The following is a 27,707-nucleotide window of genomic DNA, read 5'->3' on the forward strand; positions in this document are numbered from 1 at the left end:
GAAAAAAATGCTATTAATGACATTTATTAAGACAATTGGCAAAATTTGAATGTGTAATATAGATTGTATAATAAAACGGTATAAATAGTAAGTTTTCTGATTTTGATAATTGAATTGTGGTTGTGAAGATAATGGTTATACTGAGGAAGATATACTGAAGTAGTCAGGGATGAAGGCACCTGTACTCAAGTAATTCAAAATGATATGTATAGGTGGGTGTGTATGTGTGTGTGTGTGTGTGTGAGAGAGAGAGAGAGAGAGAGAGAGAGAGAATAATGAAAATGCAGCACAGTGTTAATAATTGATGAATGTGAGTGAAGGTTATGTGTGACTTTCTTTGTATTCCTGTAGTTTCTCTTTAGGTTAGAAATTATTTCAAAATAAACCATTAAAAATTCTTCCCTGCACAAAAAATGTATATATAATGAAATTTTATCAAGGCTTTTTAAAAAAAATAATTTTTGACTTTTGTGCCATGCTTGAAAAAAACCTTCTTTATCTCAAGATTGTTAGCATAGTCACTGATGTTTTCTTTCTATGGTTTTATTTATTTATGTTGAAATTTTTGATCTATCTGGAATTTTGTTGTGGGAACAAGCAAATAATCCAGGTTTTTTTCTCCCAAATGTATAACCAATTTTCCCCACAACATATATTGAACAATTAATCTTTCCTCACTGGTCTCAAAAGATATGCTTATCATGTACCTATATGTGTGTGTGTATATATATATGTATATATATATGTAAATATATATTATGAGGCTTCTCAGGTTGTTCTAGTGGTAAGGAACCCTCCTGCCAATGCAGGAGACTTAAGAGACACAGGTTTGATCCCTGGGTCGGGAAGATCCCCTGGAGGAGGGCATGACAACCCACTCCAGTATTTTTGCCTGAAGAATCCCAAGGACAGAGAAACCTAGCAGGCTACAGTCCCTAGGGTCACAAAGAGTCAGACGTAACTGAAGCAACTTAGCATACACACAATATATATATTTACTCCATCAGTCCAGTTCAGACGCTCATTCATGTCCGACTCTTTGCAACCCCATGAATCACAGCACTCCAGGCCTCCCTGTCTATCACCAACTCCCAAAGTTCACTCAAACTCATGTGCATCGAGTTGGTGATACCATCCAGCCATCTCATCCTCTGTCATCCCCTTCTCCTCCTGCCCCCAATCCCTCCCAGCATCAGGGTCTTTTCCAATGAGTCAACTCTTTGCAGAGGTGGCCAAAGCATTGGAGTTTCAGCCTCAGCATCAGTCCTTCCACTGAACACCAAGGACTGGTCTCTTTTAGGATGGACTGATTCGATATCCTTGCAGTCCAAGGGACTCTCAAGAGTCTTCTCCAACACCACAGTTCAAAAGCATCAATTCTTTGGTGTTCAGCTTTCTTCACAGTCCAACTCTCACATCCATACGTGACTACTGGAAAAACCATAGCCTTGACTAGACGGACCTTTGTTGGCAAAGTAATGTCTCTGCTTTTTAATGTGCTGTCTCAGATCAGATCAGTCGCTCAGTCATGTCCAACTCTTTGCAACCCCATCAATAGCAGCACGCCAGGCCTCCCTGTCCATCACCAACTTCCGGAGTTCACTCAGACTCATGTCCATTGAGTCAATGATGCCATTCAGCTACCTCATACTCTGTCGTCCCCTTCTCCTCCTGCCCCCAATCCCTCCCAGCATCAGAGTCTTTTCCAATGAGTCAACTCTTCGCATGACGTGGCCAAAGTACTGGAGTTTCAGCTTTAGCATCATTCTTTCCAAAGAAATCCCAGGGCTGATCTCCTTTAGAATGGACTGGTTGGATCTCCTTGCAGTCCAAGGGACTCTCAAGAGTCTTCTCCAACACCACAGTTCAGAAGCATCAATTCTCTGGCGCTCAGCCTTCTTCACAGTCCAACTCTCACGTCCATACAGGACCACAGGAAAAACCGTAGCCTTGACTAGACGGACCTTTGTTGGCAAAGTAATGTCTCTGCTTTTGAATATGCTATCTAGGTTGGTCATAACTTTCCTTCCAAGGAGTAAGCGTCTTTTAATTTCATGGCTGCAGTCACCATCTGCAGTGATTTTGGAGCCCAGAAAAATAAAATCTGACACTGTTTCCACTGTTTCCCCATCTATTTGCCACGAAGTGATGGGACCAGATGCCATGATCTTTGTTTTCTGTATGTTGAACTTTAAGCCAACTTTTTCACTCTCCTCTTTCACCTTTTTCAAGAGGCTTTTTAGTTTCTCTTCACTTTCTGCCATAAGGGTGGTGTCATCTGCATATCTGAGGTTATTGATATTTCTCCCGGCAATCTTGATTCCAGCCTGTGCTTCTTCCAACCCAGCGTTTCTCATGATGTACTCTGCATATAAGTTAAATAAGCAGAGTGACAATATACAGCCTTGACATACTCCTTTTCCTGTTTGGAACCAGTTTGTTGTTCCATGTCCAGTTCTAGCTATTGCTTCCTGACATGCATATAGGTTTCTCAAGAGGCAGGTCAGGTGGTCTGGTATTCCCATCTCTTTCAGAGCTTTCCACAGTTGATTGTGATCCACAGTCAAAGGCTTTGGCGTAGTCAATAAAGCAGAAATAGATGTTTCTCTGGAACTCTCTTGCTTTTTTGATGATCCAGTAGATGTTGGCAATTTGATCTCTGGGTCCTCTGCCTTTTCTAAAACCACCTTGAACATCTGGAAGTTCACAGTTCATGTATTGCTGAATCCTGGCTTGGAGAATTTTGAGCATTACTTTACTAGCGTGTGAGATGAGTGCAATTGTGCGGTAGTTTGAGCATTCTTTGTCATTGCCTTTCTTTGGGATTGGGCTTCCCTGGTGGCTCAGACAGTAAAGCATCTGGGTGCAGTGCAGGAGACCCAGGTTCAATCCCTGGGATAGGAAGATCCCCTGGAGAAGGAAATGGCAACCTACTCCGGTACTGTTGCCTGGAAAATTCCATGGACCGAGGAGTCTGGTGGGCTATAGTCCATGAGGTCACAAAGAGTCGGACATAACTGAGTGGCTTCATTTTCACTTTCTTTGGGATTGGAATGAAAACTGACCTTTTCCAGTCCTGTGGCCACTGCTGAGTTTTCCAAAGTTGCTGGCATATTGAGTGCAGCACTTTCACAGCATCGTCTTTCAGGATTTGAAATAGCTCAACTGGAATTCCATCACCTCCACTAGCTTTGTTCGTAGTGGTGCTTTCTAAGGCCCACTTGACTTCACATTCCAGGATGTCTGGCTCTAGGTGAGTGATCACACAATCATGATTATCTGGGTCATGAAGCTCTTTTTTGTACAGTTCTTCTGTGTATTCTTGCCACCTCTTCTTGATATCTTCTGCTTCTTATAGGTCCATACCATTTCTGTCCTTTATGGAGCCCATCTTTGCATGAAATGTTCCCTTGGTATCTCTAATTTTCTTGAAGAGATCTCTAGTCTTTCCCATTCTGTTGTTTTCCTCTAATTCTTTGCACTGATTGCTGAGGAAGGCTTTCTTATCTCTCCTTGCTATTCTCTGGGACTCTGCATTCAAATGGGAATGTCTTTCCTTTTCTGCTTTGCTTTTCACTTCTTTTCTTTTCACAGCTATTTGTAAGCCCACCTCAGACAGCCATTTTGCTTTTTTGCATTTCTTTTCCATGGGGATGGTCTTTTTCCCTGGTTGGTCTTTATCCCTGTCTCCTGTACAGTGTCACGAACCTCCATCCATAGTTCATCAGGCACTCTGTCTATCAAATTTAGTCCATACATATGTAATATTTCTTGATATATCCTGGATTCATGTGTGTTCCTTTGATGTGTTCATCTGTGTATTTCTCAGTAATTATTTCCACCCCCCTCCATAATTTTTCTGGTCAGTTTTATGTATTTACTTTTCCAGATGATTTTCAGAACAATTTCCTTGGGGATTATTTGATTTCAGATAACATACAAATCAATTCAAAAGGGTTTACTGCGTGCATATAAGACTTTGTAATGTGATTGGAATAAAAGAGGAACAACCAGCCTCACTCAAATCATGAAGGACCTGGGTGAAGGATCTGGTAAAGAACCTGACAGAAATATTGAGACTATCACTCTAGTCCTCTGCCAGAGCTATTATGTGACTTAATCTTACCCACCAGCTTTAAAGTTTAGTAGTTCAAATTTTAGGAGAAATAATTGAATTGGTCACTGTCCAACCAATGATTCTTTTTCTCTGATTCAGTTACTTGTAAGGGTAGCTCAAGACTTTTAATAAGGGAAAATGTCTTAGAAAATGACTGTGGGTTTGGCAGACATCCTAAATAATGTCTAGTAAAAGCTCTTTGATAATGATTATTTTAGTCTAAGAATAATGACAGCCTTTCCATTTATCAAATTTCTTTTTATGATACTTCATAGAGTTTCTTAGCTTTTTTAAAAAAATATATTGTCCCCAAATACATGTTTAGATATTTTAGGCTTTTCATTATTTTGAGTGGGATCTTCTTTTCCCCCCATTATATTTATTTGAATGATTGACTGATCATTTTTTGTATATACAAAAGTAATTAGTCTTTGTAGTTAATTTTTAACTGTCTACTTTATTGACTTTTCTGATCATTTCCTTGTGTTGTCAGTTGTTTCTCTTGAATTATCTAGGTATATCGTCATGTTATCTGCAAAGAAAGATTGTTTTGTCTTCTTTATAACGTATTTTATATTCTTAAATATTCTGATATCTTTATAATGATCAGAAAGAAATCAATCAGCTCATTTTCATTTTGTAAATCCAGAAAAAGGACAGGGCTGTTGTGTTATATTTGGGAAGTCTAACAAAAACACAAGGCCAGATATTGAACTTCTTGATGACTTAACTGGAAGTAATCTGACCAGCCAACAAACCAATCATCAGTCCATCCATCCATCCATCCGTCTATCCATCCAGCTAGCCAGCCAGCCAATAAATCTTTTCTTTTTTTAATACCATAGATACTTGTAGATACAATAAGAAAGACACAGTCCCTGAAGTCAGAGAATTTAGATATAGCAACAAACACAAAAGCAAGTGATTAAAATAGTACATAAGGCAAAATACATGGTGTTAATGAAAGCACATAGAAACGGGCACCTAAGCAACCTTGGGCGGTCAAGGAAGGCTACTGGAAGAGGGTAATATCTAGAAAGATTTCTGAAGGAGATATTTGCATGGAAGGAAGACTGCATTCTCAATAAATTCATTATGCCATTTAGTTGCTTTGAAATTTTAGTGATCAACCATTCTGAAATCTTCATGAATCTCTAGATTTTTCAATTTGCCTTTGCAGCTCAAGGTGCCAATGGTACTCTGGGGAACCCCACCCTGGATACAAGTCTACTGGAGGAGTTCCTGGGCAATGATTTCGATTTGGGAGCCTTGTAAGTAATAAGAGCACTGCTCTCCATTTGGTGTTAAAAAAATTATGAAATAATTAAATGAACTGGGAAGTGCTTCTTCCTTTTCTGTTTTCCAGAAGAGCTTGATACTAAGTAGAGTTGGTCTTATTTCTTCTATTAATATAAACCTTCTGCAAATTTCATCAGTGAAGCTAACTAAGTCTGGAGGTCTTTGGTTTGTTTTTTTTTTTTTTTTTCTTTTAATAGGAAGGTCCTCCCTTCCAATTCTGTATCTTTAATAGACATGGGGCTATTCAAGTTATCAATTATTAATTATCAGCTTAAGCAGTTTATGTCTTTCAATAGCTTTGTAAATTTCACTTATCACCTATTGAATTTACTGGCATAAAATTGTTCATCACATTTCCTTATTATACTTTTAATGTCTGTAGAATCTATAGTGAACAACAAGTGTTGTCATTGATATCATGTCATTGATATTCATGTCTTTTTTTCTTGATAATTTATTAAGAGGTTTATCAGTTTTCTTAAGCTTTTAAAGAACCGGCTTTTGGTTAAAATTATATTCTTAATTGTTTTTCTGTTTTCTATGTCATTGATTTCTGCTCTTATTTTCTAATATTTGTATAGCCATACCCACTTTCTTTTAAAACAACTTATAAGCAATAAAATTCAATTGTTGTCTCCTGTATGGTTTTGTGAGTTTTGAGAAATTCACAGAGTTGTGTAACTATTGCCATGGTTACCACACACAACCATTCTATCACCCGATACATTTCCCCTACATTTCCACTTTGTGCGCATACCCATCATACTCCCTTAACCCCTGGTGAACACTGATCTTTCTTTTTCTATCCCCGTAGTTTTGCTTTTTCCAGGATGTCATATAAGTGAGGCCCTATGGTATATAATACTATGAGTCTGACTTCTTTCACTAGGCATAATGTCTTTTTTTTTTCATTCTTTTTGCTATTGTTGTTCATTCTTTTTTATTGCTGAGATAAGCTCTGTTGTAACAGTTTATTTGTCCAGTTACTCATTCAAGGATATTTTGATTATTTCCAATTTTGACAGTTATGAATAGCTCTTATAAATATTCATGCATAGGTATTTGTGTGATCAAGAGTTTTAATTTCTCTAGGGTAACACTTTGGATAAAGTCTGCTGGACCATGTTATAAGTGCAAGCTTAACTTTATAAAGTTGCATTACCACTAGCAATATATGAGATAGCCAAATTTTTCTCTTCATCACCAGTTCTTGGAATTATTGGTTTTTAAAAGACGTTATTAAAGCCATTCTAATAGGTTTAGCATGGTTTGTTTTAATTGGCATTTTCCTATCAACAACTGATGTTGAGCCTTATTTCATGTGATTGTTTACCTTTCATATATTTTCTTTGTTCAAGTGTTTGTTCAAATATTTTGCCCATTTAAAAAACTAAATTTTTCTTATTTTGTAGTTTAGAGAATTCTTTAAATATTCTGGATATTAGAGCTGTGTTGGATATGAGATTATGAATACTTTCTCCATGCCTGTAACCTGTGTTTTCATCCTCTTCACAATGAATTTCCCAGAGCAGAAGTTTTAAATTTTGATGATGTCCAATAGACCAAATTTTTCTTTTGTGTTTTATATCTAAGAAATATAGATATTGCCTAACAAGTTGTCAAAGATTTTCTTCTGTTTTTTTCTAAAAGTTTTAGTTTTATGTTTAGGTCTGTGATCCATGTTGAATTAATTTTCGTATGAGTTTTGAGATACAAGTTGAGATTAATTTCTTTGTGTATAGATGTCTAGTTGCTTTATGAATTCCTTGTTGGGTAATTTTTCTCTATTGAATTTTCTTTATGCTGTTGTAAAAAAATTAGTTGACCATGTTTGTGTGGATCTATATCTAGACTCTTTATTCTGATCCATTGATCTGTGTATCTATTATTTTGCAAGTACCACATTATCTTGATTACTGTAATCATAAGTCTTAAAACCATATAGTGTAAGTTCTCCAAATTTGTCTTCTTTTTCAAAAATGCTTTGATAATTCTAGTTCCTTTGAGCTCACATAAATATTAAAATCAGCTTGTTTATATCTATACAATCTTATTGAGATATAGACTGCTGCTGCTGCTGCTAAGTTGCTTCAGTCGTGTCCGACTCTGTGCGACCCTATAGACAGCCTCCTACCAGGCTCCCCCATCCCTGGGATTCTCCAGGCAAGAACACTGGGGTGGTTTGCCATTTCCTTCTCTAATGCATGAAAGTGAGAAGTGAAAGTGAAGTCGCTCAGTCGTGTCCGACTCTTAGCGACCTCATGGACAGCAGCCTACCAGGCTCCTCCATCCATGGGATTTTCTAGGCAAGAGTACTGGAGTGGGGTGCCATTGCCTTCTCTGAGATGTAGACTAGAATTGTATTAAGTCTAGAGATCCATCTGGGGAAAATCAACATTTTAAGGGCTTCCCAGGTGGTACAGTGGTAAAGAACCTGCCTGCCAATGCAGGAGAGGCAGGTTCGATCCCTGGGTCAGAAATATCCCCTGGAGAGGGGAATGACAACCCACTCCAGTATTCTTGTCTGGCAAATCCCATGGACAGAAGAACCCAGGTGGGCTACAGTCCATGGGGTCTCAAAAGAGACATGACTTAGCAACTGAGCATGCATGTACGACATCTTAAGAAAATTGAGTCTTCCAAGCCATGAACATAATTGTTGGTTAGTCACTAAGTCGTGTCTGACTCTTTTGAGACCCCATGGATTGTAGCCCACCTGGGTTCTTCTGTCCATGGGATTTGCCAGACAAGAATACTGGAGTGGGTTGCCATTTCCTTCTCCAAAGGATCTTCCCAACCCAGGGACTGAACCTGCATCTCCTGCCTTGGCAGGCAAATTCTTTACTGCTGAGCCTCCAAGGAAGCCCTATGAACATATTATACCTCTCCATTTATTTAGGCTTTTGTTGCTTTCTTTCATCAGTGTTTATAGTTTTAGCATACAAATCTTGTATGTTTTGTTTAGATCTACACCCAAGTGTTTCATGTTTTTTCTTTCAGTTATTGTAAATAATAATGATTCTGAATTTTTTTTTCAAATTTTAGGTTCCAGTTATTCATTGCCATCATATAGAACTATTTTTGTTTTTTATAGAGTGGGCTTGGGTCCTACAATCTTAATGAAGTCATTAATTAGTTTAAGAATTCCTCCATTGTGTTTGTTTTCAGTTTCACTAATTTCTATCCTTATTATTTTCTTCTGCTTGTTTTGGGCTTAGTCTGCTCCTCGTTGTTTAGTTTCTCAAGTTGGAAGCTTAGTTCTTGACTGGAGGCCATTCTTTGTTTTCTAATTTAATCATTCAATGCTTTAGCTGCCTTCCTCAGTTTTTGATATGCTATTCTTTGATTTTCTTTCAGCTCAAAATATTTCCTATTTTTTCTTGAGACATCCTCTTTAACTCATGAGTTGCTGGAATTGGTTTATTTAATTTCTAAATATTTTGGAATTTTCCTGTCACTGATTCATTGTTTAATTCCCTTATGGACAGAGAACACACCCTATAATTCTAATTATTTTAAATTTGCTAAGATTTGCCTTATGATCCAGGACGTGATCTGTCTTGTGAATGTTCCCCGTGCACTTTGTCCATTCACTGTTGTTGGGTCAAGTATTCAAGCTGGTTAACATTGTTGTCCAAGTCTTCCATAGCCTTCCTGATTTTTCTCTACTTTTATCTGTTACTGTAAGAGAAATGCCAAAGTCCTCAAGAATGATTGTGGATTTAGAGTTCTCGGTTCTTTTTTCCCTAGTACTGTCTTCTGATCTCTATGGTTTCTGATGAGGAATAAGAAGTTATTTGAATCATTGCTTCCTTTGTATATATATCATTTTTCTTTACCTGCAAGATAACATTTTCAGCAACTTTATTATAATGTGTCTGGATATGGGAAGGTTTTCTTTGAGATTATACTGTTTGGCTCTGCTTTTTAAACTGTAAATTTCTATTTTTCACTACATCTAGGAAGGTTTTAGTCATTATTTCTTCACATTTATGTTTCTGTATCAATGTCTTTCTTTCCTCTGTCTAGGACTCCAATGATGCATATGTTAGACTTTTGATGTTATACACAGGTCCCTGAGGCTCAGTTCATTTTTTTCCTCTCTGTTGTTTATATTGGATAATTTCTATTAATCTGTCTTTAAGTTCACTGACCCTCCTCTGTCATTCCCTCCTGTTGTTGAGCCCACATCGACATTCCTATAAATGCCCTTCCATCTCTCCCCTGTGAAGGACAGAGAGTGAAACAAGACATGAATCTCAATAGTAACAGGGAAAGCTATTTGCAGGTATGTTGGTACCTGGCTCTTGTTGCTCTTTGCCAACAAAAAAACATCCATGACTGTGGGGAAGAATGGAAGCTCAACATTTTGCAGGCTAATTAAGCACATGTGTGCACACACACACACACACACACACACACACACACACTGATGGGTTGCCACATATCTGAACCCACACTCTGAGCTGGCTGTTTGCTCCAGGTGGCTGCATGGGCTGGCACCAGACACAAATTCCCCTGTGCCTGCTTTCATATTCCTCTCAGTCCATCCAGGTAGCTGCCATTATTCCTGTGAGAAGGATGGGCAAGCGGGTTTACCCTAACTACCTCTGCCTATAAACAGTCTGTCAGAAGTTATCTAGTTTCTTACCCCCACGTGATTTCTTCCTAAGATAAGGTAAAGCTAATCCCATCAGAATCTGTTTAATCATCTGGATCAATTTTATAACTAGCAGAAAGAACTTTAGCTGTTTGTGTAACTTAAGCTGTAGCTTAAGTCTTATTCAAAGAGCTGTCTTTCTACCTGGGTGTTCAGAAATCTGTCGTTTGATCTTAGTCTCCCTGATAATAATGGTCCTTCAAGCAAGAGCAGATATCTCGCTATGGATGATTGCTATTGAGATTCAGAGATAGTTTGCTCAATCAGATTTACTTTCTACCTTTGAGAGTTTGTAAGTGAAGTAGAGGAGGGAGTTTATATTGTTGAACATACACCAATTATTAGGTGTTATTCTTTGTAATATATTCACTTATTTAATTACATATTTGATTTTACACATTTCATTCTTATATTAACTCTTCAAAATAGGCACAGTATTGTCCATATTTTACACATGAAGAGGCTGAGAGGTGCAAAGTAAGTCTTCATCAGTTAATCAGAGACAAAGCTGGAATTAAAATATGCCTGGCTCTAGAATACCTGCCTTTTCTTCTACATGTATCTTTTGGATTAATTGATATTTTCGGAGATGTTTTTAGACTCCGTGACTCTCAGGGAAACACATGAAGTATGTCTAAAATTGTGTGCTAAAAGCTGTGACTCGGATCCTGAACCATTGTTTGCAAAGATTGTCAGAGTTCTTGCACATTAAAGAGAAGTCCTATGATCAGATAACCTACCTTTGCTCAGGTACATGCAGTTAAGTGGAGCTGCAATAAAAATCCAAGAAAGAACAAGTGGAAACAGCCCCAGTCTGTACTCAATGATCATTATACATCTGCATAATATATTCAAATACCCCAAGTGTTGAGTGTTTCTAAATTCCAGGCTCTCTTTTTGCAGGTTAGTTGTATTCCTTACAGAAGCCCTGGGATGTAGGTTTTCTTTCCTGGGTTCACAGCTAATAAGTAGTAAAGCTGGGATTCAAGCATGAATTTACTACAAACACTGTGTTACTTCCCCTCTACTATGTGAAAGTGTTAGCTACTCAGCCGTGTCCAACTCTTTGCAACCCCCTGGACTGTGGCCTGCCAGGGTCCTCTGTCCATGGAATTCTCCAAGCAAGAATACTGGAGTGGGTAGCCATTCCCTTCTCAAGGGGATATTCCCAACCCAAGAATTGAACCCAGGTCTCCTGCATTATAGGCAGATGCTTTATTGTCTGTGCCACCATATTGCCCTTGAATTGTGACTTTAAAAATTATGAATGACAACTTTTAAGCAACTTAAGAGACTATTAAGCCACACAATTTCTGAAAGCAAATTTGAATCTCATAGGTATATTTTCAAATCTCAAATACATTAAAAAATGAAATTTTGGCTATGTGAAACAGCTGTCCCTAAAAGCTCTATGGAAAAGTAGTCCCATAAGATGCTGTGGGGAAAAAATTAAAATTCCGTGATCAATAATAAATAAGCTTGTGACTCACTGACTTAAAATTAGATAAATTTCTTTACTGCAGGACTTCTCAGAGCCTTTGTTGTGCTAATATGCAGCTGCAAAAGGGAAATGGTATGCAGTGTTCTCAAACTTACATGGCCGGGAGTCCCTTTTGGGAGGCATGGGCCCATGTATAAGCATTGGGATGTGCTGCTCAGGACAATCTCATCTTTCTGTGTGACTCTAATTGGTATGTTGAGCTGGGGATTGTTAGGATGAGACCGTCTAACAATTGCCCTCACCCCTGTGTTTCCTTGTGTGGAGAATCCAGGGCAGCTCTCTGCCCAGGAGGAGCAGGAGCAGGCTGAAGTCCTCTGATTCGCTACGTTAGCCTGCCAGTTACCCACTAAAAACAAAGGTGAGCTGCGGTGGTTGAACACCCTGGGAAATGTCCAGGTATGGAGTACTGCTTACAGAGCAGGAGGCTAGAGACTTAGGGGGCAGCATAAACTCCTGGAGGTTACAGTGAAATAGGACAAGAAGCGTGTTTGTGTGTATGTGTGTGGTGTGTGTGTGAGTGTGTGTGTGTGTGTGTGTAGAGGAAGGAAGACTCTGGAAAAGTGACCAGTGGCTCTTCAAGACAGGCTTTGTTTTCTTCAAAAATGCCCAGAGGTTTACCTGCTTCCTTCCTTTACACAAAGTGTGGGTGAGGTTGCCATAGCATCAGCATCGCCTGAGAGCTAAGAATGTCATACCTCAAGCCCTGACCCCAAATGCTGAGTCTAAATCTGCTTTTTTACCAGGATCCCTGTGGAATTCACATACACATTACAGTTTGAGAGGACCTACTTAAGGTCACATGTATATATGTCCTTCTCCACCACATCGCAAGACCCAAACCAAGTAATGGTCTTGAGTGTGTTCTGGTTTGAGTGTGTTCAAGGAGGTAGATGGCACACCAAGCTTTAGGCTGGCCTTGAGATGCTGCTGAAGGGTAAGAGGGAACTAAATGGGGGTACTGAGGTGACACCCAGTCACAGATTTCCATGGGTGACTCCATAGGAGAGGAACTTACAGACATATTGGGCCCATGAAGAAGCAACGTCAGGTTTCATGTCATTTCATTCTAATGGTTGAGTTTAAGCATCTGGTATTCTGGGTTTCGCTTTGTTGTTGTTGTTTACCACTAAGTTGTGTCCAACTCTGCGATCCCATAGACTATAGCCCACCAGGCTCCTCTGTTCATGGGATTCTCCAGGCAAGAATACAGGAGTGGGTTGCCATTTCCTCCTCCAGGGGATCTTCCCAACCCAGGGATTGAACCCGTGTCTCCTGCATTGCAGGCAGATTCTTTACTGCTGAGCCACCAGGGAAGCCCAGGTTTCACTTTGGACTTGGCTTATTGGAGTTGGATGGCAAAACGAGTTAGGAGTCAATGACCAGCTGCATGTTTTAGTTCTGCCACTGGTATAGTGGGGCTGATAAACTCTTCACTGTGATGTTGCGAAAGAGAGTGAGATAGTCTGTGTAATTCTGTGAGATGAGCGTTTTAAAGGCTGGGTTCATTGACCAGTTTGATTTCTGGGTTCAAACGGATGCAGTAGGAGAAAAGCTAAACAGAATCCTGAGCTAAAGTATTACCAGTGACTTATCAATTCTGGAGATATTTGTAAAAAATGAAATAACCTACGGTAAAGAGTTTAAGATATTTAAATATCTGTATCGAAAAACACCATATTCTTTTTTTAAAAAATTAGGTATTTATTTTTGGCCGTGCTGGGTCTTTGTTGCTGCACTCTAGTTGCGTGCATGGGCTTCTCTTGTTGCAGGGCACAGGCTCCAGGCACACAGGCTTCAGAAGTTGCAGCTCCAGGGCTCTAGAACTCAGGATCAGTGGTTGTGTGCATGGACTTAGTTGCTTTGCGTTATGTGGGATGTTCCCAGATTAGGGGTCAAACCCATGTCTCTTTCATTGGCAGGCAGATTCTTTACCACTGAGCCACCAGAGAAGCCCAACACCTTGCTCTTAGAGCATAAACTCTGATGCTAGATCTTTTGACTCCAATTTGACTGGTTGCCAGATGAATAATCTTGGGTGAATTATTTAATCTCATCAAGTCTTAGTTTCATTGTCTGGGGGTTAGGGGCAAAAATAGTCATAGCAGACATTAGATGAGGCAACACATGCAAAGGGTTAGCTCAGTGACTGGACCAGGGTAGGTTCTCTCTGCTGCTGCTGCTGCTACTAAGTTGCTTCAGTCATGTCCAACTTTGTGCGACCCCATAGATGGCAGCCCACCAGGCTCCACCGTCACTGGGATTCTCCAGGCAAGAACATTGGAGTGGGTTGCCATTTCCTTCTCCAATGCATGAAAGTGAAAAGTGAAAGTGAAGTCGCTCAGTTGTGTCCGACTTCTTGCGACCCCACGGACTGTAGCCTACCAGGCTCCTCCATCCATGGGATATTCCCAGCAAGAGTACTGGAGTGGGGTGCCATTGCCTTCTCCAAAGTCCTCTCTAAAGGTTGTCTATTTCTCAAGCAGCAGGAGAGAGTGGTGAGAGGGTCAGGGTGTTTGCAGTTTGCCAAGATAGGGCTGAATAAGAGGGGTGGCAGCTTGCTGTCTTCTTCTTTTTTTTTTTTAATTGTAGGATAGTTGCTTTGCACCTTGCTTTTCTTGCTTCCACTGCCCTGTCATAAAATGATTTTCTTGGGCAACTTTATCTTATGATGACATTTCTGCCAAGGCCCTTTCCCATCCCAGCTTCCAGGTGGTGGGTACCAAGCCTGATCAAATATTTATTTATTAAGTGCCTACTACATGCTTGCCAGTGGGCACTATGCAGGAGACACACATGTACACGCACACACACATAGTATTAAGACATGGACTTCCCTGGTGGCTCAGACGTTAAGGAATCTGCCTGTAACACAGGAGACCCCGGTTCAATCCCTGGGTCAGAAAGATCCTCTGGAGAAGGAAATGGCAACCCATTCCAGTATTCTTGCCTGGAAAATCCAATGGATGGAGGAGCCTGGCAGGCTACAGTCCATGGGGTCGCAAAGAGTCGGACACGACTGAGCGACTTCACTTCTACGTGCTTACCAGTGGGCACAATGCAGGAGACACACACACACACACACACAGAGTATTAAGACATGCTCGTAAGTGAATGCCTGTGTGGGAGGACATGAATCATATACATGAAAATCTGGAGAAAATACTTTTAGTAACAGCAATCTTTGTAATTGCATGATGGGGTACAACAGCAAACAAAACAATGAAGTTCCTGCTGACAGTTTACTGAGGGCAATGTGGTAAAGCAGTCTGCCCTGCAGGGCACCCAGGCGTTTCTCTTTGATTTAGTAGTGTGTGGTTGTAATGACAAATAGCAGATTGACTTTCTGTGGGTTTAAGTATTGCTTTTTTAAATTCTCAGAAGACAATGCATTTCCTTATTGTCTGCTCCTGGGGAGAGCTCTTCCTTTGCCATCAGCATTCACTCTTAGTGCTCCAAGGTCATTACGGACTCCAGTGGGAAGAGAAAGACAGTGACGTATTGTATAAAGTGGTTCAGTAAGATGAAGAAAAGGAAGTGTAGGGTAGGAGAGTGGAATGCAAGGGGTGGGGGAAGACTACCGGGTTAGACTGGTGGTCAGGAAAACTCTCTTGATATATGAATTTATAAATACACACATGTTTATGGCCATATGTCAGGTAAAAAGCAGTAATTCATATTTATTAAGTAATAACTCTGTACAGGGCACTCTGCTGAGGTGATGTCACTGTGCAATAGAGCTTTAGAGAAGGTGAAATTGGTATGTGAAGGTATTGGGCGGAGTCACTGGAGAAAACCGAGGACTGGATTGTAGAATTGTGAATAGTCCCAGCTGGGTGTTCATGGGAAGCCCATGTTTTTTCTTTTTTTGGGCTTTACCGCAGGGCATGAGGAATCTTATTTCCCTCACCAGGGATCAAACCCATGCCCACTGATGTGGAAGCTCAAGTTTTAACCACTGGACCGCCAGGAAGTCCCAGGAAGCCCACATCTTAGCACTGTAAGTCCTGCCTAGTGTCTAGTAGAGTCATGAGCACATACTAGGCACTCAGTAAATGCTTAACCCAGCCTGGCTGCAACCTGAAAGGAATCCTGGCTGCTTTGGAGGCAGCAGGCAGATGTCCTGGATGTGCTAACTTCAACCAGCTCAAGAGAACATCTATTTTGCACTCCTTTTAATTTGCATGGCTATCAATCCTCAGGAGACCACACTTTGCCATTTATCCTATTATTATTGAATGAGTCTCTTTATTTTTAAGTCTATTTTAGCTGTTATTCATGAAATCACTTCTGCCTTCCCATACACATATTCTTTCTCCATTAACTTTCAACTTATCAGAGTCTTTAAAGTGTTTCTTGCAGGCAACATATAGTTGGGCCTTGTGTTTTAAAAATCCATTCTTCCAATATCTTCCCTTTAATGGGAGTATATAATCCATTAACCTTTAATGCAATTATTGATATTGCATTTAATTCTTTGTTATTGAACAGGAGCCACTTTATTATTTGTCTTTTAAAAAATCTCTTCTACTTTTATTCCTCTGTAAGACATATTGATGGCTCATGATTTAGCCACACATTTGGCCAGGGATTTTACAAAGAATTTAGGGTTTCCGCTCTCTGTATCCCTCTTTCCCAAGATTTCCCTTTCACTTTCAGCAGCTGTGTTTGCCCCCAACTCTGTTCTCTGATTCTTCAGTCCTGAAAGACTGTGGGTTTCTATTGGAGTTTTGGAGGCTCTGACAGTAAAGAATCTGCCTGCATTGTGGCAGACTAGGGTTTGATCCCTGGGTCAGGTAGATCCCCTGGAGAAGGAAATGGCAACCCACTCCAGGATTCTTCCCAGGAAAATGCCATGGACAGAGAAACCTGGCAACTAACACACGGAGTTTTAGCTGTTCAACTGGCCCTAAGGCTAAAAGCTGTAAATAGACAGCTCACCCTATGCCATTACTTTCTTCTAAGTTTCAGAACTCCTCCAAAATCTTCTTCCTTTTGTCTACTTTTCAGTATTTTCAGGTATATCACGAGTGTGTGCTTAGTTGCTCAGCTGTGTCTGACTCTCTGTGACCCTCTGGACTGTAGCCCACCAGGCTCCAGAGTCAAAGCTATGGTTTTTCTAGTAGTCATGTACAGATGTGTGAGTTGGACCATAAAAAAGATGATAAAGAAGGCTGAGTGCTGAATAATTGATGCTTTCAAATTGTGATGCTGGAGAGGACTCTTGAGAGTCCTTTGGACTGCAAGTAGATCAAACCAGTCAATCCTAAAGGAAATCAACCCTTAATACTCACGGGAAGGAGTGATTCTGAAGCTGAAGCTCCAATACTTTGGCCACCTGATGCGAAGAGATGACTCCTTGGAAAAGACCCTGATGCTGGGAAAGATTAAGGGCAGGAGGAAAAGGGGACAACAGAGGATAAGATGGTTGGATGGCATCATCTACTCAATAGACATGAGTTTGAGCAAGCTCCAGGAGATGATGAAGAACAGGAAAGCCTGGCGTGTTGCAGCCATGGGGTCGCAAAGAGTCAGACACAACTAAGCAACTGAAAAACAACAACTATATATATATATAATTTTCCAGAGTTGATATTTTTATCTTTGGGAGGGTCAAGTCTGGTCGGAGCTTACCAGTCTTATCAGATGTAGAAGAACTCTTTGTGATTCTTTTGCATTCCTTTTGAATCTAGTTGTCTGTTCTGTCTTTAATGGTTAAGGTTCTCTGAAAAATGTCTGGTCTTTTATTGCTTTCTCCTGTTTAAGAAGTTATTTGCAAACCACTATTCTTAAAGAATGAGTTTCACTATAGGGTGATCAGGCAAGGATTGGCCACTTTATTTCTTTTCAATTCCAAATCTCATTCCCCCCTCTCCTGTCCTGAAGACATTGCATTTTTTAGGGAGCAATCTTCTAATTTCTTACTGTGGGAAATCAGCTTGGTTGCTTGCAAAGCCAAGCTGAAGAAGGGTCTCATCTTTCAGCATTTAGACTTTTAATGAGTCCTTCCATTTTTGGTCCCAAAGCTCTACAATTTCCTGGGATCTGTTTCTCTGGAGAATAAAAATCTTTCCAATTTCTGTTGGGAAGATGGAGGTAGTTGCCAGACTATACAGGTTGGGGAAACTGATCTAAGGGTCCAGCTATTCCTTATTTAAACTTTCAATCAATTATTTCACTTTTATTTTTCATATTTTTATATACTTATTTGACTGCATAGGGTCTTGGTTGTGGCACACAGTATGGCATGAGGGCTCTTGAATTGTGGCACATGGCTTAATTGCCCTGTGACATGTGGGATCTTAGCTCCCCGACCAGGGGTGGGGAACCTTCAGATTTGTAACCACTGGACCACCAGGGAAGTCCTAGTTTTTTCACTTTTAGCTCCACCTTATCCCTGGATTCAGAGGCTGCTGATGACATCAATGTTTTGGGCTTTGCTGGAGTTATATTCAACTTGGAAAAAGTCTTGTTGGCTCCAACATGCCCTCTGCCATCCCCAGGCAGTCTTGTTTTTGCCTTTCCCTTCTGCTAATTCAGTTACCACCTATCCTACTTCTGTCTGCCTCACTGTTACTGAAATATGGTCTGTCGTGGTCGCTACTCACAGACGCTATGTCCTTTCATGTTCGTGCTTCTTTATTCCTTTTTACTTCCATTTGGGTGGAGCTTTGGGAGGAAGGATAATGTATGTTCTCTCTTTCCTTATTAATAAAAATGAATAAACTATAAAGCACCGACTTGAGGAAAAAATATAGCTTTTCTGTATTTTTTCTAAATTATCTTTATAAAGACAGACTTCTCTCTTTATTCCCCTGGAGAAGGGAACAGCTACCTACTCCAGTATTCTGGCTTGGAGAATTCCATGGACTGTAATAGTCCATGGGGTAGCAAATTGTCAGACACGACTGAACAACTTTCACCTCTCTCTTTATTGCATGAGGTTGAAATCTTAACCAAGAAAAACAGGATCGTTTACTCTCCAGCAGGGGAGTCAGGTGGAAGATGGTGGTGCTTATACATCACTTAGAATCAGAGCAGCAAGAAACTTTTTGAACATAAAAGATAGGTTTGTGGTTTTTTACTTTTTAATGGACATTATCTTATAATAACTTTAAAAAAAATGGAGCATAATTGTTTTACAATGTTGTGTTGGTTTCTGCCACACAACAATGTGTATACATAAGTATACATATGTAGAGTTGTTTTTTTTAAACAGAAATTTTCACATTTTTTTTTAGTGGTGGTAGTCATTTTTTTAAAAAATAAAATTTTACTTGCACCTTAATATATAAAACAGAAAAAAGTTGTAATTTTTTCCCCTCCAGGTATTTACAATTTTTCTTTTATAAAACACTTGAACTCCTTCCAAGACCTTTAGGATTCCCCAGAGCACAGATGGAAAGCCAGGGCTTTAGTAGTGATATTTTATACTGCTTTGGCCCAATCATCTCTCTGGTGTAAGTGCTTTGAGAATGTCAAGAAGCAACGCTAATGTTAATTAAACTTTATTGAGTACTCATTGTGTTTGGGATGTATTTTATGGGCTTTATACACAGTATCTCATTTAATTTTCACTATGATGCTCTGAAGAGGCATCATGATTATTCCCACTTTGTAGGTGAGGAAATGCAGGCCTGGAGAGCGTAAGTACTTGTTCATGGATACACAGTTGGGAAGTGGAAGAGCTGGGATTCAAACCCAGGTCTGCTCGACTTGGAGCCCAGTCAACGCAACGCTGGGCGTGGTCTGGTGGGCTTTGGCCCCCAGGAGCACCTAGAACCCTCCCTGGGGGCTGCTGCACACACTACCAGTTTGTGACAAAAATATAATGATGAAATAGGTTACAACAAAAAAGCAACGCCTGTCTCTCATCCTCAGGCAAGGCCAACTCCCAGACACCCCACCCTATTCTGCATCAGATTCCTGCTCTCCTCCACAGGTCAAAGGTGAGTGTGACACACCTCCCTTTCACATGTCTTGCACTTCTCTTCTCTTGGGCCCTGTATGGTGAGAAAGAGGCCTCCCTCACTTGCATGTTCCCCCAGGTGCGTGCTGTCCGACTCTGACACCTGCAGCCCGGGGGACACCAGCTGCCCTCCTCCATTCGGCAAATGCGCCTGGGATTCTGCCTGCACACCAGTCGCACAGCTCGTCTGAAATGAGCAACTCTGGCCTTACCCACAGAGCCTTTCACAACTGCTACCCAGACGCCAGTCACCTCATGAGCCCCCTGGACCAGTCTGTGTCTGGGGGAATTGGTTGTTCTTACCATCAGCAGCCTCTGTGCCACAGTCCTGGGTAAAGGGCTAGATACTTAGTTTACTTGTTTGTCTTATTTTTTTTTATTATTTTAAAATTAATTTTTGAAAATTTATTTATTTTTTAATTGAAGGATAATTGCTTTACAGAATTGTGTTGATTTCTTACATTACCATATGTAAAGCAGATAGAATTTGCTGTATGACTCAGGGAGCTCAAACCGGGACTCTGTAACAACCTAGAGGGGTGGGATGGGGAGGAAGGTAGAGGGAGGTTCAAGAAGGAGGGGACATATGTATACCTATGGCTGATTCATGCTGATGTTTGTAGATACTTGGTTTTGAAAGTCCAGCCAGCCCCTCTCCCCAGAGCTGGTAGAATGAACTGCATAGTCCTTTCCAGAAGATGGCAGTGTTGAGACACATATCAGATACCCAGTACCCTTGGCTTTAGACGAGTTTTTAAATAACAATCCACCGAACCCAAGTGTGATGGAAAGTCAAAATGTCAGAAATGTAGAGGGATAATTCTGGGTGAATGAGAAAGCACTCTGCATTTGCAGCCTCAGCTAGACCACTCAAGTAGTTTGTGACAGCTCTCTGAAACTCATGTGTCAATTGTCTTTCAATCGGTATTCACGTATCAATCAATATTCTTTCTTCCTCGTTCCCTTCTGTTCCTCCTTCCCTCTCTTTCATTCCTTCCTCTGGATCTAGAGGATGATCAAAAGAGTAAAGGCCATCAAATATTGTGACAAAATTCCATGTGAAAAACAATTTCAGGTGAAAAACAATTTCAGGTGTAAAATGTACACTCAAATTTTAAGTATCTTTTGTCTTCTGACTTGGTTTCTGCCTTTGGAAATGATGTCTGTTAATTTTTTCAAATACAGGAATCCCAGATCCATTGGATAATGGAAAACCAAGTTCAGACTAATAGAGCTCATGGAATAGGAGCTTCCTCCATCCACTCCATGTATCAACCTGGTATTACAGACTAGTAGGACGCAAGAAACTTTAACTAGAATTAGTCTTAGGAAGGTCAAGAGCACGGTCCTGGGAAATTTAATCTGATTTAATGTGACATGGAGAGCAAAGAAAAATGCTAACCTTATTTTGGGTTCTTGATTCTAGAGTCTCATTGCCACCAACCAAGAAGAGAAAGTGCACACAGGTGCTGGAGGACTCGGGGGACTGTCACGTGTGGACCCACCACTCCAGACCCAGTGAGCCAGCCCGGGGCCCCTTGCTGCCATTAAATAAGGGATTTTTACCAGCCTTGGAGTAGCCCCCAAAATCATTTTCTCTCTCATAGAAGGGCGATGATATGCTCTGGGAGTTTATTTCTTCCATTTTCATAATTCTAGTTATTTATTTATATTTTGACTGTGCTGGGTCTTTGTTGCTATGCGGGCTTTTCTCTAGCTGTGGTGAGCAGGGGCCTCCCCTGTTACAGAGCACAGGCTCCAGAGTGCTTGGGCTTCAGTAGCTGTGGCTCCTGGGCTCTAGAGCACGGGTTTAGTAGTTGTGGCACATGGGCTTAACTGCTCCACGGCATGTGGGATCTTCCTGGACCAGGGATGGAACCTGTGTCTCCCGAATTGGCAGGCAGATTCTTCAACACTGAGCCACCAGGGAAATCCTATTTTTTCCTTCTTGATGTAATGTTTCATGCAATCTTAGGTGGGGTCATACAGGTGCTCCTGGGAGAAGATGCCACTGTCTCTCTCTGGCAGAGATGAGATGCTGGTCCTTTCAGTTCTCGGGGCAGTTGTGTCTTGGAGGACCTGGGCTCTAGGCCTGGGGAGGCCGTGCAGTGTGGCTGCACCTGCAGAGCCTGCTGGTGTGCTCAGTGCTTCGTTCAGTGGGATCCTTCTCAACACAGACGTGCACGCAAATAACACAGGGATCTTAGTAATATGCAGATGCTCAGGTTCAGTGCGTGTGAGATGTGGGCTGAAATTCTGCGTTCCTAACAAGCTCCTGGGCAATGCTGCTGCTGGCTCATGGAAAGGAAATTACTGGGAGAAGCAGGACTTGAGAGGATTTCTCCAGGGGAGCAAAAGGGAGAGAGTTGAGCTTCCTTAGCACTTGCTTCCAATTAGCAGATTCCCAGTAGATCTTTGACATTTTGTAAAATCCCCTGGAGAAGGGCATGGCAACCCACTCCAGTACACTTGCTTGGGAAATCCCATGGACAGAGGAGCCTGGAGGGCTACAGTCCATGGGGGTTGCAGAAGAGTAGGACATGACTGAGCGACTAAAACAACAAAAACCATTTTAGAAGTCTTTTAGCCGGGTTATATGATGCCCAAGTGGTCAGCCCAACTCATTCTTTGTCTTATATATCACATGCCACATCATGTTATGAGCTTGGGGACCTGACCAAATTGAGAACAAGCTGAAGTTTTTGAGCCTGAAGCCTTGAACTTCTGAATTTCTGGAGCAAGTGCTATGACACTTATTAGGGGAAAGGACACTATTCCATGCCAATCTTACCACCCACTGTAAATAATTAACGTAGGCAGTGTCAACAGTGCCCCCAGTTCAGGATACCAAGTCACATCTCTTTTACTCCTAATCATCAGTTTGGCCAGAAGTCCAAGATTTTCCTCTTAAGGCTCCCCTGCAACTATTGTCTCCACCCTCCAGAGGTTTTTGTTGCCCAGACAGGAGGTGCCCGTGGCCTTCTTGCCTGCTCAGGTGAGAAAACTGCTGCCTTTGCCTTTCACAGCCACATGATGAGAATTGGTCCTCTGAGTCCCATGGAGCCTTCTGGTTTGTTCAGGGACATCTGGCCTCAGCTCCATCACGGGCTGTGGGAGTCCTTCACTGAATGATGACTTCACTTGGCCAAGTCCCACACATCAGCACTCCCTGGACGTGCTGTGGTAGTACTGCCCCGGGCATCCAGCCATCATATAAAGCAAATCTCTACTGCCTTCATGTCTTTTGCATGGTCCCATCATGGCCTGCAGCTGCCTTGATTTTTCTTATTCAACCTTAGAAACACAGAACGCTAATTAAAGCCTTGTTTCTGAATAATATAGAGCTCTCCATCTATCTTCCTATGCATGGTTACTCTAATTTCTTCAAGGATCCTTGCATACTGCCTGCTGCTTATTTATGCTTCTTAAACACAAAAGCTGAGTAAATTTCTAGCCAGATGAGAGGACCATCTGTTCACTCTCCCACAGATACACCAGCTCACTGAGAGTACTTTGGGTAAGTCACCCAAACCTTCCAAGAGCTTTGTCATAAGCTAGATTGCTACTCAAATTCTCCTGGCCATTTCAGAAGTAAGCTCCATCCTGTGATGATGGTCTGCAGCCTGTCCCTAGGGAGGGCATTGATGTGTCACTCTCTCTAGAGAATGGTCATAGAGAAGTAACTGGAATGTCCCAGCACATCAGAAATCTTGCATTCCTTATTTAAATCCTATTCAAAGGTCCCTGAAAAGCCTTCTAAAGATAATTGGCCCCAGATAGCAATTCCAGGATGAAAATGAGCAGGTTCCCAGGGGAATTAAAAAAAAAACCACTTAATTCAAATGCTATGCTTTCAGCAGAAGTTTTCCACTGGGGAACTCATATTTGTTGTTGCAGAGACCAAGAGTTTTACAAAGGTCCTGGAGAAATGGCATATGGGGAATGGAAGGAGGAGCTAGTTTTACAGGCAGGATTTTTGATGGGGGAAGATGTCCTAAATCAATCAGTAAGGTTTTTCTGGTGAATTTCTTCTCAGAAGTGCATGTTGGTCAAGGGTTCCAAGATGCCCATTTATTGGGTTCACAATGTAGAATTACTGGGTTGCTGGAGGCAGATGTAAAAACTTGCTTTGAGAGAGAATAGGTGTTGGGCAGGCTTCTGCCAGCTGGTTCCTGGCCCCACATGGTCTGGACCCCGAATATGAGAGGATTCCTGGTCCTATCTGATGAAAATTCTAAATATAAGAGAGCTCATGGCCCTATATGGCTTAAACTTCAAATGCATGAGTGTTTTTTAACCCCCAGAGTCATGGTCATTAGTCCACAGAGAAAGAATTTCCAGTGTAGAATCAGGAAAAGTACCTGTCTCATGTCTCCAGGAATCATGGACTTTTCAAGCCTGACTTTCTTGATTATCACATAAGAATAATAATTTCTATTTCACCAAGAGTTTAAAAAAACAAAAGTAATATAGGGACTTCCCTGGTGGCCCAGTGGTTGAGACTGCACTTCTGCTGCAGGGGGCACAGGCTTGATTGGGAAACTAAGATCCCACATGCAGCACAGCAAAAAAAAAAAAAAAAAGTCAAAGAAAATATTTTGAAAGACATTCAGATGCAAGCTGTGAGTTTTCTCCCAAAAGTTGAAACTTTGCTGCCTTCACACTTCTGCTTCTCTCTTCTGTTACATTTCTCAAGAGTTCCTCAGGGCAGCATGAAGAGAAATTTTGAATCCATCTGTTCCAGGTAACAGTTGTGACACTGAACGAGTGTTTCAGGTCTTTGAACCCAATTTCTACATTTGTTAAATGGGATTAAGAATCCTTACCTTGTAATCACTTTATAAATCTCTTTGGCTACATCTACTGAAACATATCCAATGGTTCAGTGATTCCCCTTCTAGGAATACACTGAAAAGAAGTATATACATATGCCCACTGACAGTCCCCACAGACAGTCATACTAGCTTTAGTTATAATAATCACAAATGGAACACTATACAGCAAGAAAAACGAATGAACTACTATCATTTGCAACAATGACGAATGATCTCATAAGCACTGTTGGTTAAAAGAAGCCAATACCTAAGAGTACATATATTACATAATTTCTATAAACTTCTATGGTATTGGATCAGAACAGTGATTATTCTTGAGCAAGAGAAAGTAGTAACCAGGAGAGAGCATGAACCTATCTTTTAGAGTGCTGAAAGTATCCTATTTCTGGATCTAGAGGTAGTTACCCAGTATAACTCATTTTATTAAAAAGTATCAAATTGTGTACTAATGATCTGTGCACTCTTTTTCACAAATATTATACTTCAATAAGGGCTTCCTGGGTGGCACTAGTAGTAAAGAACCCCCTGCCCCCTGCCCACCCTCCCTGCCAGCACCTAGAGGGGTAGAGCTGACCTTTGACTGCTTCCCCTGTCACCTTACTGCCATACTTGAGTAGGGAAGGGTCTGAGTTAGGTATGCACTCAGGCCCACCACCACATGATTTCACATCAGACAGAGTTACCATGGAGGCTGAGAAAGAAGTATTTGCTAAAGCTTCTTAGATATAACTGAGTCACCTGAGAAAAACAAGTACATGTGATAATGACGGTACTGCCAGGACTAACCAAAGCCACCATTGTTTAAACTCTCTGGAGGCAGACACTGTGCTTAGCACTTACAGATATGACTCACTGAATTCCTTCAGCAGTTCTGGGAGGCAGCATATTGTTACATTCTGCAGGTGAAGCAACTGAAGCCTGGAGATGTTAGACCACTTCCTAATTGGCCAGTGAATGTAGAGTTGCGATTCAAACCCAGTTCCATATGGTTCCAAACTCCAAGCTCTTGAACTTCCTTTATCCTCTGTCCACTGCAGGAGGGAGAAAGGAAAGATGGAAGAGCTAGCCTCTCCCTTTCTTTGAACTTGGTATGAACAGGAGAACCACGGAAGGTTTTTGTTTGTTTTGAAAAGTTTAAGACAGGTAACTCTTGGAGAAGTGAGGACGTGAAGAACTTCGAGGATTGCTGACCTTATGTCTTCTTAGCTGGGAAAAAGTTTTTCAGAATTTTGAGAAAATCTTTTTCTGAAATGGTTGTATACAAAACTCAAAAAATAGATGTTCTGCTTAGGTGACATATAATAGTGATATCTCATGAAAAACACAGTTTCTGGGACATTTGGGATACAAAGCAAACTGAAGTAGCTCTGCTAGTTATTTAAGAAGTCATCAATAAAAAGTATAAAGAAAGACAGAACAGTTGAGTGGGCTAAGTGCACATTGTATAGAAGGTGGTGTTATATCTTGACTTGTTGCTTATAGCCATCACCAGGTTTTATGTACACACACCATTTCCCTTTCACTCCTGGTATGAGGCATGAGTGATGGTAGGGAGCTCACAGAAAAGGGAAACAGCAAGCATCTTAATAGGATTTACATAAAATTTTTCTGTGGTTGAATCAGAAGTTGGAGGCATATTCAAATTAGACAAACAACTTGCAAGGATTATGCAAAACTAGAAGCTTACACATGCGAAATTGCTGTCGTGGGACCATTTTTGATACAGAAAAGAAGCAGTTTCATATAGTTAATACTAACTTCTAACAAAGTATTCTCTGCTAATTTATCTTGGTTGTAATATTAGCTTCTAAAAGTGCTTTCACTTGTGTTATGATATTCTGCTTGTGTGTTGTTGTAAGACAGGCAGGACACCTGTTTTAATTTCTGTTTTGCAGTTGAAGGAAGTAAGACACTAAGCAAATAAATAACTTAAAAAAGCTAGACCACAGAATCTTGGTGTCACAAGGGACCTGTAACAAATTAGAATGTATTCGTTGTAAAGAGCAAAAAGAAAGAAGCAAAGGACAAAACCAATTTAAAAACAAACCCTTAAACTACCTGATGCAGCAACCAAACAAAAAATCAAAATGAGGGGCTTTATTGGCTCCTGTAACCCAAGATTTAGTACTGGACGCCAGAACTCAAACTATGCCATTGGGACTGGGTGTGTTCATTCTCAACTCTTCCTTCTGCTGTGCTGGTTCATTTCCAGACAGGCTTTTCTCTCTTGTCCCAAAATGGTGCCAGCAGTTTTGGGGGATGTGTCTTAGATTCATACCTCATGGAAAAGAGTTAGCATCTTTGAACCCATCTCCCCTAAAGCACAGAGACCCACGTTTCTTGGATTGAATTAGGCCATTCACTATTTGCATCGTATTTACTGATGCAAATAGTGAATGCTGTAGTTCTATTGATTAAGCCTGGGTTCCCTACCCTCTTCAGGCTGGGAATGGACTTCACCAAACTCCACCTCTTCGGGCTGGAAATGGGATTCACTAGAACCGGACAGACTGGGAATGAAGAGATGCCATATCGGAAGTAGAGTAGATAGACACTGAGGGCAATGATTCCAACAAGCGCTCACCTTGGCACCTTAGAATCACTGACCCAAGCTGCTCAATTTACAGATGAGGAAAGAAACCTAGCCACATGCCCCCTGCTTCCCAACACTTGTCATTCCCCACAGGGTCACTCTGCCTCATACATGGACTATGCATTCGCTCCATGCAGCTGTCTAAGAAAAACAGCCTCCGAGGGAAGATCTAACATACCAATTTCTTTGCAGTGACAGGTAGGAGTCACAGCATCGAAGTGCAAGACCTTGACAGTGAGAGACAGAACACGATGCTTGCGGACCAGCCCTCTCCTGCTTTGAAGTGGCAGCCATACCGAAGTGTTCCTTGGCACAGCTTATTAAACAGTCAATATGAAAAACTGTAAGTGGCCTTAGGAACCCCTATGGTTGACTGGAGAGCAAGCCAGGGCTAACTCTCAAGACTAAATCCAAGTATTTGGGCTTTGATGCTACCTCTGATCAAATGGAATTTGTCAGTGAGAAGGTGTGTCTTACTCCTTATGTTTTGCATTTTAACAATAAACAGTTGGGACATGAGTTTTGGTCTTCAAGAATCCAGATTTGTAATTCTAACTCAGAATTTACCCACTAAATGATGGAGGGAGAGAGAATCTTTTTGAGATCAAATGCCCAGTTTAAACTAAAAGCTGGAAAATGGAGATTTCCCAAATCACTAATATTTAATCCTGCAGTCAATTAAAAATTTCATAGAATTATTTTGGGGGGCATATTAAATTGTTAGCTCCCCCAGCAT

General features: G+C 41.0%; 1 protein-coding gene across 1 annotated transcript in view; it reads left to right on the forward strand.

The window, feature by feature from the left end:
• Positions 1-27,707, forward strand: part of MYRFL (myelin regulatory factor like) — a 133,910-nt gene that overhangs the window by 36,888 nt on the left and 69,315 nt on the right. Inside the window, 5 exon segments of the mRNA XM_070369962.1 lie at positions 5,298-5,388; positions 19,456-19,523; positions 19,623-19,875; positions 20,970-21,061; positions 27,164-27,314. Of these exon segments, the coding sequence (XP_070226063.1) occupies positions 5,298-5,388; positions 19,456-19,523; positions 19,623-19,875; positions 20,970-21,061; positions 27,164-27,314 (655 nt within the window).

This window comes from Bos mutus, chromosome 5 (assembly GCF_027580195.1).
Source record: "Bos mutus isolate GX-2022 chromosome 5, NWIPB_WYAK_1.1, whole genome shotgun sequence".
NCBI lineage: Eukaryota > Metazoa > Chordata > Mammalia > Artiodactyla > Bovidae > Bos > Bos mutus.